The 11,681-nt window shown below is 57.5% G+C and overlaps 2 protein-coding genes and 1 non-coding gene across 3 annotated transcripts; 1 reads left to right on the top strand and 2 right to left on the bottom strand.

Moving 5' to 3' along the window:
• Positions 1 to 2,105: 2,105 nt before the first annotated feature.
• On the top strand, positions 2,106 to 4,358 carry MFIFM68171_02908 (Heterokaryon incompatibility domain-containing protein; the record flags this gene model as incomplete). Its single annotated transcript, XM_071058330.1, has 2 exons — positions 2,106 to 2,421; positions 2,488 to 4,358. The coding sequence occupies 2 exons, from the start codon at positions 2,106 to 2,108 to the stop codon at positions 4,356 to 4,358; spliced, it is 2,187 nt and encodes a 728-aa protein (XP_070914431.1).
• A 316-nt stretch (positions 4,359 to 4,674) lies between these two features.
• On the bottom strand, positions 4,675 to 8,409 carry MFIFM68171_02907 (AGC-kinase C-terminal domain-containing protein; the record flags this gene model as incomplete). Its single annotated transcript, XM_071058329.1, has 1 exon — positions 4,675 to 8,409. One exon carries the CDS (start codon positions 8,407 to 8,409, stop codon positions 4,675 to 4,677), a length of 3,735 nt encoding a protein of 1,244 aa, XP_070914430.1.
• A 1,540-nt stretch (positions 8,410 to 9,949) lies between these two features.
• Positions 9,950 to 10,065, bottom strand: MP_IFM68171_r5. The gene has a single exon (XR_011605994.1). It is a non-coding gene; the product is annotated as a 5S ribosomal RNA (ribosomal RNA).
• Between the last annotated feature and the right edge of the window lie 1,616 nt (positions 10,066 to 11,681).

The raw sequence follows: 11,681 nt of genomic DNA, 5'->3' as shown, positions 1-11,681 counted from the left end.
CCATTTTAGCGGCCGTTAGTAACTACTAATACAACAACCGAATGTCTGGATATGGTAATTGTATGGTTAGTAGAAGCAGGTTCATCTGAGGATTGGGCTATGTTATCTTTCGTCGTACAAAGCCACCTTCAACAGGAGGTATACTTCAACAAGAGGTATATTATTCGGTCGTTGGTACAGTACTTCGGAACACTGGAAAATTTGGCCGTTAAGCAGCACAGGAAGAAACCAGGGTTAGAATCCAACGGCGGAGCAGCCCAAATCCCCACGAACGTGGCCAAGGCGGGGAAAGTGAAAGGGGTCCAGGGGACCAGGTTTCGGACCTGCCTAGCGGCTTTCAGGGCAACCGCTTATCGGACAGAGCAGTTATCTGAAGGAATAAAGGTGTCAGGAATACGTAAAGCCGCCGGCGAGGTGGGTGGTGTGCCGTGTGGGGTCCAAAACGATGCCGCTAAGCAACTTGGATCGCGCATGCTGCAGGGGGGCTGAAGACAGGGGAGGCTGACGGGCCGCTTCCTGATAAATCGTGCAAGGGCCTGCACCTCCATGGTCGTACCCCCCATAAACTTCACGTCGCGTCATTTTCCCAGTTGCGGACGCCGATCTAATGGCCGCCACGTTGCTTGGGCCGTTAACGACAACATGGACCGCACCGGCGGACTGTAGCGCTCATATCTTTGCTTGCGCCACCTGCACTCATGGCTATCGGGGCCAGCGATGCATGGTGGAAAGTGGAACCGCGTTGGCTAGGGACAATGCCGACTGTTGGCCGCCCGCACCAAGCGAAGTGCAACCGCCGGCCCATCCGTTTCTAGGACGGGGGTATTATTCACCGGGTCTAGCATGCCCAGAGGGCTACACATCGGCGTGTACAGCAGTATTCGGTGGACGGATGGGGTGGGAGGTACAGTTCCCTCTGAATCCGGGAGAGACGGCGGTAGGCTGTTGCCCAGAGTATGTGGATACCGGATACCACTATAGCACTGTTGGTCGTCTGCTAAACCCCTTTAGAGGTTACAGGTGTGAGAACGATATCGGTAACACGTGTGTCGCCGTTGTTACTACGGCTCTCGAAACGGTCACGGCTACATGCTCCGAGTCCCAGCTGGTCACGGCCCAAGCAACCCTTCCCGACATTATCACGGCAACGGTGACTTCCGACGGCATCGAGACAACCGAGACGGCTACACGCGAGGTGACCCTGTTTGCGCCAATGTTCCAGCTCAACTTTCAGTCCTCCGATCTGCCAGTGACGATGAGCACGCAGGGGACATTGTCCGATTCGTTGAGTACGCAAGACACGTTGTCCGATCCGTCGAGCTCCGCGGCAACACCTATTACTCCCACAGTTGTTGTGGTTTACGAGTCTGGCGGAGACACCCTGAGCACAGGCGCAATCGTTGGTGTAGCTGTGGGTGCTGCTCTTGGGGGGGTTCTGCTTGCGGCGATCGCGGCTTGGCTGTATATACGGAGAAGGCGACAAGCAATTCCCCTGAGTCCTGGCGCCGCTGGCGGTGGCCCGCCAGAGTACAAATATTCGGCACCTACCGAGTTGGGCAACGGGGCCTTATCCGAGTTGGCGGAACGCTCACACGCTGAGCTACCGGGCAATATGGGCACTGGGCTGCCACCGGGTGGATGGACTACTGCCCCCATGGTAGAGTTACCTGTTGCTCGCGACGATTTCGGCCATGGTCGGAGGGGGTATGAGTAGTACGGCCGTGGTAATTCTCTCCTATTAACAATTCTTAAATGGTAGTACTTGATGTTTGGTGTCAGCCTCCCTTTCTCGACCTTGTTCGATAAATACCTTACCTACTCTGCCTAAGGCAGCTATGCTGCTCGGTACCCTACCAGGTAAGGTAGGTGGAAGTTACTGAGTACCGGGATAATATTGGCCCGAAGAACTGCTACAGAAACTAGTACTGTAGGTCCTGCACTGTACTGTACCGTAGCGGAGACTACCCTAACTTGGCGCCCTAGCTCCAGGGCGTGATTCCTTCACCGATCGCCAAAGAAAACAAAGAGGAAAAAGGAAAAAACAGGGCCCATCCAGGCGTTTATTATACGCGTCCATCTTCGTGCCCGCGGACATCACAGCAGCAATGTGGCCCACGTCGCTCCCTTCCGGCGCGTCCCGTGAATGTAGGGGCTGCGGCCATCCGCGCCCCCGCTACACTGGTGGATACGCCTCTATTCGCTCGAGTCTCGGATCCATGTTGTCCATGGCCGAATATGGATGCGTTACATGCTCGATACTGTCAAGTGGCGTTGTCAAGTTCCTCTCCGACGACGGCTGCGAAATATCCAGCGACGATGTCGACGAGTTGCAGATAGACTTCAACTTGTTGGGCGCGAGGCGCAGCCTAGAAGTCGTGCTTTTGAGGACGCCGGTAAAGTTGTGGTTCTTTTGCTCAGAATGTGAGTTGCAAATGCAGCGCGCGGGATCTCTCTAAAAGGTGGGCTGACGTTGTCGGCACCGGCCAGTCACCCCGTGGCTCACAAAGACCCTCCCGGACCTCCCGCTTGGAAGAGAAGTGCCGGAAACCACATCGGCGCCCGAGACTCTCTCTTGGGCCGTTAACCAACTCCAGCACTGCAGAGAATTTCACAAGTCGTGCGGCGCTTCCTCCAGCTCACCCCTGCCGAGGAGAGTGCTCGATGTGTTCGCCCCTGGAGAGAGCGGCGTCCGCCTGTACGAATCCGAGGGCGAGGACGCCCCGTACATCTGCCTGAGCCACTGCTGGGGCCGCAAGCCCTTCCTCCGCACGCTCTCTGGCAGCCTGGACTCCCACAGGGACGAAATCATCTGGCCACGCCTACCCCGGACCTTTCAAGATGCCATCGAGTTCACCCGCAAACTTAAGATCCGGTACCTGTGGATCGACAGCCTCTGCATCATCCAGGACGACCAGAACGACTGGCGCCGCGAGGCTGCTAGGATGGCGTCCATCTACCAGAACTCGACCCTCGTCATCTCAGCCGCCAAGTCGTCGGGCGCATACGGTGGTCTCTACGCTGAGCTACCATCCAAGCACAAAACCTACACCGTGACCGTCTCTCCTAAGGAGGGTAACCGAGACGCGGAAAGCGGCCGAGGTAGCCCGCCGCACCAAGAAACAATTCACCTCCGCCGCGGCCTAACCCACAACCAACGCCTCCTCTCCCCCTACCACACCCAGCAGTCCATCCTCCCCATTTTCACCCGTGGCTGGATCCTCCAAGAGCGCTTCCTCTCCCCACGCATCGTCCACTTCGGCCCCGAGGAGCTCACCTGGGAATGTCTCGAATCCCAAACCTGCCAATGCAGCCCGGACCTTCCCACCACCACCACCACCACCACAACAACAACAACAACAACAACAACAACAACAGCAGCAGCCCCTCTCCAACCGGGCGCGCCGGCATGGTACAACCAGCTGATCGACCGCGCGGCGCGGCCGAAGCACTACTACAGCAGCGCGGCGTGGCGGGCGGGCATGAGCGGGGCCGAGCTGCAGACGTGCTGGCGGCGGCTGGTCGAGGACTACACGCGGCTGCGGCTGACGTTCGACAAGGACATCTTCCCGGCCGTGTCGGGCATGGCGCAGGCGATGCGCGCCGTCCGCTCCCCCGACGACCGCTACCTCGCCGGCCTGTGGCGCGACAGCCTGCCGCAGGACCTGCTGTGGCACGTCCAGCTGCCGCCGCGGGGGTATGTGACGTGCAAGCTGGACGAGGCGGACGTCGCGGGTGCTGCGGATGGAGAGGAGGAGGGGTGGGAGGCGGGGTGGATGGAGCGGCCGGCGCGGTGGCGGGCGCCGTCGTGGTCGTGGGCGGCGGTGAAGGCGCCGGTGGAGTTCATCAGCGTCGTGGAGGGCATGGAGGTTGAGTGCGAGGTGGTCGAAGCGCGGACCGAGCCTGTCGGGCTGGATCCAAGCGGGGAGCTGCAGGAGGACGGGACTTATCTCGTTTTGAAGGGCAGGCTGGTGCCGGCGCTGTTGACGCTCAAGGACCGTAAGCTGGGGGACAGACTGCAGCCGTGGAACCTGATCACGTTGGATATCCTGAAAGGGCACATATACAACCTATGGGCGGATGACAGTTGTCAGGATCTGTTGGCCGAGAGTGGAGGCGAGGAAGCGCGGGTGTACTGCTTGTTGGTTGGACGCAAGCTGCCTAGGAAGGAGCCGCTCTTTCTCGTCGTCGCCCGGGTTGATGAGGATGGCAACGAAGATGGAGGGCTGTACCAGGACCCGCACCTGTATCGACGCGTCGGACTGCTTGAGATTGCCGGTGGCCCGCCTAGACCGGTCCTCTGGGGGTGGCTACATGAGCTCCTCGGGAAGGGAGAAGATGCGACGATCAGGATCGTTTAGGCTGGGCAAGATGTTTCACAGTGAGAATGAAACTTGCGCCCTGAATCGGGCCCTCAGAGGTTGCAAATGCAAGATACAATTTTACCACCTACATCATAATACATCCCTCGTTGCCAACCGTGTCTGCTCCTTTTTCTCACTAGGCGTGACCTGACCGTTGCTTTCTACCTTGTACCAGAACCCCACGCTAATTAGTAGACCAGTCCAGCCTACTCCTTCTAAGACCCTATATATGCAACATGCCTCACCTCCGCGTATCCAAAGCGTCCCAAACCCGGGAAATACAAAATTGACAAACGCCACCAACCACTTGTGTCTATATCCTCCCACCTTCGACGACCTCCCTCCCCAAGATCTCCACCTCTCCAGTCTCCGCCGTCCGTCTCCTTTCCACCACCCAGCGGTTCGCGCCGCTCTCGTCATCTTTGATATACGAGATACTATCCGCGGACCCCTTATGACGATGGCCCATTCCCGGCTTGCGCGGAACGAATTGTTGCTGCGGCGACGTCCCCTCGTCACGACTTTGACCTCCATCCTGATCCTGCATCTGCACGGGACTCTTCGTCCGCAGCGGCAAAGCCGGTGCCAGGCCACACACAGGAGCAGCATCCACGCCCGCACTCGAGGGAGATTCCTCCTCTCCTTCCAAAACAGGCGAGCAAGCGCTTCCGCCCAGCGGGCCCTGAGCCTGGCCCGGAGACGGAGCGGGCACCGGGACCGGCGAAAACAGCGACAGGGGCGGCGGCCGCAGGGGCAGGGGGGAGACAACACCATTCGCACCACCCGCACTCCCGCCACCGGGAGCCAACCCGGGCGCCGCAGAAAGGGGCATGCCGGTTCCCAGGCCCGCCAGCGTCGGGCTCGCCGTCCCACTCCCCGCTTCCGCACCGCTCCACAGCGCAGCCAAAGCCGACGTCGCACGCACATGGGCGTGCCCAACCAGCCCGCTGCCAAGCCCAAGCTGATGGCCGTAAGGCGACGTGGCGGCGCCATCCGCCCTCTCGCTCCTCGGACTCCCCTCCCTCGAGCTGCCCTGGGACCCACCGCCCCCACCGCCGCCCCAAGCCCTCGACCTCAGCCTCATCAGCGCCTCCAAGCTCATATTCCGATCGTCCACCCCGTCCCCTTCCTCGGACAACAAGCTCGCCAGCTGCGCCAGCCCCGGACTCGTCAGTGAAGCCGAGGCCGAGTTCCGCGCGCCCCCTTCCCCGCCTACCGGAGGCGGCGGCATGGTGAAGCTCATGACCGAGTTCCGGTTCGAGTACTCAGACCGCTCCGTGATTGGCGTCAGATTCGGCTCGCGAGAGACCACCCGCCCACTAGCGCTCCTCCCGACGCCGGCGCCGGCGGGGCCGAAATACCCGCCGTTAGCGTACTGGTAGAGGTTCTCGGCGCTGAGGATGTTGTTGCTGCTGCTAGCGCTTCCCGCCGAGGACGAGGAAGGAGTGTGGTAGAGTTGGTGCTGGTGGGATTGATGATGGGAGGACTGGGGGATCGGGAGCGGAGCAGAGTAAAAGCCGAATTCTTGACCGTAGAAGCCGTCGGCGTCGTTGGCGAGCGCGCTGGCGTTGGCTTCGGCTATGATGGCCTCGTCATCAAAGTCAAAGTCGTCGCCAAAGTTGTCAGGGTTGAAGTCGTCGGTTTCGTAGTCGTTGAGGTCTTCAAGGTACGCGTCAGGGGGAGAGAGCTCGGCCGAGTTCATCGGTAGTTCGTCATCATCCGGAGGTGGTGGGGAAGAGCTTCTCCGGAATTTCCCAGAGGCAGCCGCCATTTGTGCGGCTTCAGCGAGGGCGGCTTGGTAGGCTAAGTCCTGGCCGGGGATGCCCATAATTGGCACGGCTTCAGGTGGTGCCGGCTTCGGAGAAGAAGAGCGTTCTGGTTCGAGCGTTTGTTGGGCAGCCGGCTGCTGAAGACCGGCACTGAGCGAAGTGTCGCCTGTGGAGAGGGTAACTGCGGACTGCGCCGACAAGCTCGATGCCATATCGGAGTCCCGCTTGCAAGGTTGCTCTTGTGGTGGCTGCTGCGGCTGCTGTGCGGCTCTCATCGCTTCCTGGGCCTGGGCAAAGGCACCCGGTATAGGCCGTCCGTACTGGTCCGTGTCGTTGTTATCGAAGATGGACTCGTCAAAGAAGGCACCGTCATTCTCAAAATCTAGCTCATCCGCTAGACCATCGTCAAAGTAGAGGTCGTCATTGTTAGTTCTGGGCGGGAGTCCCAAGCTTACCGGTCCAGGCGGATGGCTAGGCTGCAACGTCGGTTCAGCAGAGGCGGTCGCTGTGCTCGCATCCAACCCCTGAATACCAAGACCCGGCGCATTCTCGTCCGGCTTGGGCAGCCCGATAGCATCTGGGAACATGGGCGACGCCGCCGCCGGTATCTCAGGGGTTGTGTCTTTGGTCATGGCAAAACCAATCACTTTGCCGTTAGTATCACGCGGCGTTGCCAGCATGCCTGGGGTGTTCGGGCTTGCCAACGACGACCCGGTGTTCGAGCGCTGGAACACGAATCCTGCAAAGTTCTCTTGATCGTTATCCGGGTCCATGGCGGCTTCAAAATCCTCTTCGTCGTCATAGTCGGCATTGACACCGGGGATCCTCTCTTCGAGTCCATCGTCATCCATCATAGCGTCGTAGTCAAACGAGTCTTCGTCGAAATCGTCATGGTATCCCGCAGAATCGTCCGACGTTTTCTTCTCCTGCTCGCGCTGCCGGTGGCGTTCTTCCAGCAGCTTCTCCTGCTTGGCAGCGCCGATCATGTCGAAGCTGAATCTCGACGACGTGCTCTTCATATGCTTAGGGATAGCCGATGCAACTGAATCTCGCCTCGACGCCGCCGAGACGGACACCTTGCGAGATGCTGTCGTTCTAACCGAGGACGAGGCAGCTGGGCGGGACGGCGTTGCCGAGGCGGCCGTGCAGGTAGTAGCCGAGGACAAGGTCCGAAAATTAGTGGCGGACTCGTCCTTCGGGGGTACTTGCGGCACAGGGCATACCGGTACCGCCTCAGCCGCCAATGGCGGCTTTCCTACCTCTTGCGCTCCTTGAGCTAGGCCGCTATCTTGATCGCTATGCGTGGTCCTCTCGCTGGGATGGCGAGAGGGTTCGACTGAGTCGACTCTGTTGGCATCGGCAGGAAGCGGAGCACTTGCAGGCTCGCCGGCACCCACGTGTACAGCCCCATTGACACCGGCGTCGGACTTGGCGGCCGATACGGAGTCGGCGCTAGATATCGGCTTCTTCGGTCGCGGTGCGCTGAAGTCATGGACCCTGGTGCCCCTAATGCGGGGATCGTAGGTTGGCGTGGCGGAGAATAGGAATGGTTGGGGGTCAGGCGCACTATGGCCCGTTTTCCTCCTCATCAAGAGCGATGACATGGGGTTCTTCAGGAACGGTAAGCCCTTTCTCCCTTTCTGTGTTTCCAGGCCAGGACCGGGAGGTGTGGGCTCGCTTGCGAACCGTGTTCCTGTTGGCCGCTTGCCGGTAGAGCTGCCAGATCCGTGCTGGAGATCGGTCGGGGTGATAAACGACGAAGACTTCGCAGACTTCGCAGGCTTCGTCGCCGTCATTGCCGGCCGAGCGGCAAGGCCAGTATTTATAGGCGGCGGCGGGGGCTTCGCCCTTGAGAGCTGACTTTCGGGGAGGTGACCGGCCGTAGCTGCTGCAGAATCAGGCTGTAGGCCCTGCGCTGCTTGTCGATGCTGGTGTAGATTCTGTAGAGCTAATCCGCCAATGAAGCCTACGTTGCTGTCGTCGTTGTAGGCCGGGCGAGCCGGCGGTGCGCGCGAATCCTGGGCTGTAGGCGGCGGGTCGTCCCGCAGGGCAAAGGAGCGATCGGAGCCTGTCGACGCTACTCGCGCGATTGGGGGTAACATTGGCGGCATCTGTGAGTGATTCGGCGACCGCGGGCGTACGTCAGGGCGCTGGGAGATTTCTCGAGCCGACTGTGGGCGCTCATGTTGGGTAGTAGCGTCGTCAGCGGGGCCCTGGTCCGGCAGAGGAGACGGCGGGTTTGACGGGGCCCGTCGGTGGAAGCGGAGATGCGACAACATCCTCCGGCCCGTTTAGAATGCTGTTCCTAATCGCGGCGCAACGCACGGCTCGGACGGGGAGGGGCCCAAGTCGGGGAACCCAAGTCGAAGAAGCATCGAGTCGCGGGGCTTCACGCGATCCCCGCATTCGGGGTGCGAACCGATCGAGTCTATCGCGGTTGGCGCGGCCCGGTCACCGGAGAAGGACCGTTTTATAGAGAGGCAAAAAGTTGCGGACAGGAAGCGCAAAGAATGAAGAACGAGTGCTTCAGGACGGTTCGTCCGAAGGCAGATCAAGGGATCGAAGGAACGCATCGCAATGGCCAACCGTTGATGTCAAATTGAACTTGGCTTCAGGCTCAAAAAGTGGGGCAGGAACACGATCTCTGAACCAACCACGCTGCGCCGCTGCTGCAACCCACGCAACACTCGTGTCGCAAAAGTCCCGGGATCCGTCCTTGTCCACTCGAACAACACCAGAACTTGCACGTCTCATTCGTTCTCTTTCCCTCGCATTCTTTTCCTTTCCCCGTTTGTGATGGTTGAAAGACGCACCGGATGACTTCGGGGAACAGCGAAAACACAGCAGGAATCAGGGGAAATTTGCAAAAGGCTTCTAAATCTCCCTCTCGACCCGAACTAGTCCCTGCCCAAAGACCGATACCGAACGACATTGTACGATCTACGCTACAAACCAACAACATAGCCACTGCGTCTCTCCGATGGAGTCTGGAGACCAGGTTTGCTCATTATCGATGCAGCCGAGTAAAGGAACTTGTGCTTAACGCTATGGTTGGTGCTATCTAGGTATTTAACCTGGAAACTCCTGCACTTGCTTGGCCATCTGAGCTTCCCTCGGCGGACATACTCCTTGGTACTCACGTGGGATATATTTAGGGTTGGGATTGGAAACATCGTTTCTGTTCCAGCGGCACCACTTCAAGTTGGCCTTTGTAGCGATGCAAGCTCCCATGATTTCGCCAGCCATGGCTGATGAAGTTGATGTGGAAGCAGCGTCAAACGTTGGTGTTGTTCTACGAGAGCGTACAATAAGCGAGTGAGGGCTAATGGTAATTTGGGGAATTGTCGAGTTGTATCTGACTCCCCTTCGGCTGACTTAGGAATAGCACCAAAGAGGGTGGCACTCATGTAGTATTGTGACGAGGATGAGTTGGACGAGGATCCAAGCCTTCCTCAGCATAATAATAACATGCTCTCTGTCCAGCAGTACTACCAAAATTAGGGGGGCCTAGGAAAACTTATCGCCCGTATAAGAGGCCTCCCACCCGGCTGTCCACAATTCTTTGAGATCAAGCTAAGTGCTCTGGGTTTGTTCTTGTCTTAGCAAATAAGTCTTGACTGAACCTTTATGTTGTCAAAATTGTCTCTGCAAAACTTTAAACAACGCCAGCATCCCTCTTATCATGAATGTATGAATGTTCTCGAATCCTTTCCTTACCCAAACTCTCCTCCCATTACCCCCCCCCCCCCCCCCCCGGGGGGGGCAGAACGCTCATAACTAACGCATACATATGCTCCTTGTACCCCACGCCTCTATCACATACGACCATACCTACTGGAAAACTCGGGATCCCGTCCGCTCTCCCCTAGATAAACCAGTAAGGGCGAGAGTAGTAGTTGGGTCGGTGACGACCAGCGAATTCCTCGTGTTGTATGTTTCTTTTTCTCTCTTCTCCGCAGGGAAGTAAAGTCTCTCCTTTTTGCTTTTCACAACCCAGTTAACTCATTCTAGTTTTTGGATCAGCTCGCCATTTACATTAGTTGCACATCCCGACTTTGCCTTTTTTTTAAATAATAATAATAATAATAATAAAACCCACACCTGGGGGCCGCCTTCGGGTTTCACTTCAAGTTCTCATAGCATCTCAGCCGCCCTCTGCTTTAAATAAACGCTAATTACTCTAACCATTGCTCAACTCCTTCTGGTCCTCATTATTCTCCTCATGGCTGCTCCCTATCCGGTGCACTTTCAAAACTGTGCATCCCAGCCCAGTCAAATTCGGGACATTGGGAAATCCTACACAGAAGGTGCCAGATAGCTGGATATTTCAAGAATCAGTTGCCCCGCCAGGAAACCCGAGGCGGCCGACTGTGAAGGATGGAGCGCAGGCTAGTTGCGGAAGGGAAATCTCACTGCTGGGTGAATCCGATATTACGTTGATGATGGCAGGGAGGAATTATGTGTAGGAAGCCGCTAATATCGAATTTCCGGGTATTTTAATTAGGCGATAGCTCGATAAGCCTGTCGTCAGGCGGCTGCTTTGCCTTGCAGCCCAGGTGACTAAGTACTATCACTTCCACAAAAACATTCCTGTGCGGCTGACCATGGCTGAGGCTCTGGAGGCTACGCTAGTCTTGGACGCAAGTTAGGTCAAGGGCGTCATTCTTTGCTTGGTTCGCATCGCAGATGCGTGGGAGAATGTTCCGGGAGTTGGTGACACCATGTGAAGCACTGACTGGAATTATACGCAGTGAGTCAAGGCAGTTGAATACGACAACTTCGGGCAATGCACTGCAGGCAACTGGCCCATGAGATACGTGTCAGTAGAGCATGACAGTAGGCGAAGGCTGTGGCACTACGGAAATTCGGCACAAGTGTGAAAAACTAAAGCAGGAGAACACGTGTGCATGTGTACGAACGTGTTTAGCAGGGGAGTCCTACAACGTGGCCTCCTCTCTGATATGAGCGCGTGAATTCGGTGAGGGAGCAAGGTGTGCTTCACCTTCCAGAAAGTTCACCAACCTTTAGCCCCATTCAGATCCAAAAAGGCGGTCACATGGTGATCCTGGTTGATGTAGTGCCTGAGTGTTGCCGATTAAGGTAAATGTTGTAGTAGGTAAGGTACCTATTTTTCCATACGTTAATCCTACCTTAGCATTCGTTCTCTTACTTACTCCATCCGAACCCAACACATTTGGCTGCAGGTTGGCGTCAATTGCACAATGTCATTGGCACCCTCGTGGCTTCTAGAAGTGCAGCTGCATACGTCGCCTGATTTTTTCCCCGAGCCGCATCCTACAGGCACACTCCACGGAGCAGGCCAACCAGGTTACGTAGGTCACCCTAGGTCACCCATGGCTTTTCAATTTTTCATTCCCATCAGCTCTGAATCAAACAAGGTTCAGACCTGAAACCAGCCCTCTACGGCATAATTACCACATATAAAGATGCTCGCATTTGCGCGGGCTCTCGCACGCATCCTGCAGCAGCGGCCCAAGTCGCTTCGGGATCCTTGTCAGTACATGGTGGCGTCGCCTTGCAGTGCTAACAT

Source organism: Madurella fahalii, assembly GCF_045866475.1.
Source record: "Madurella fahalii IFM 68171 DNA, scaffold_2, whole genome shotgun sequence".
NCBI lineage: Eukaryota > Fungi > Ascomycota > Sordariomycetes > Sordariales > Madurella > Madurella fahalii.
This window is presented reverse-complemented; position numbering and strand designations above follow the sequence as displayed.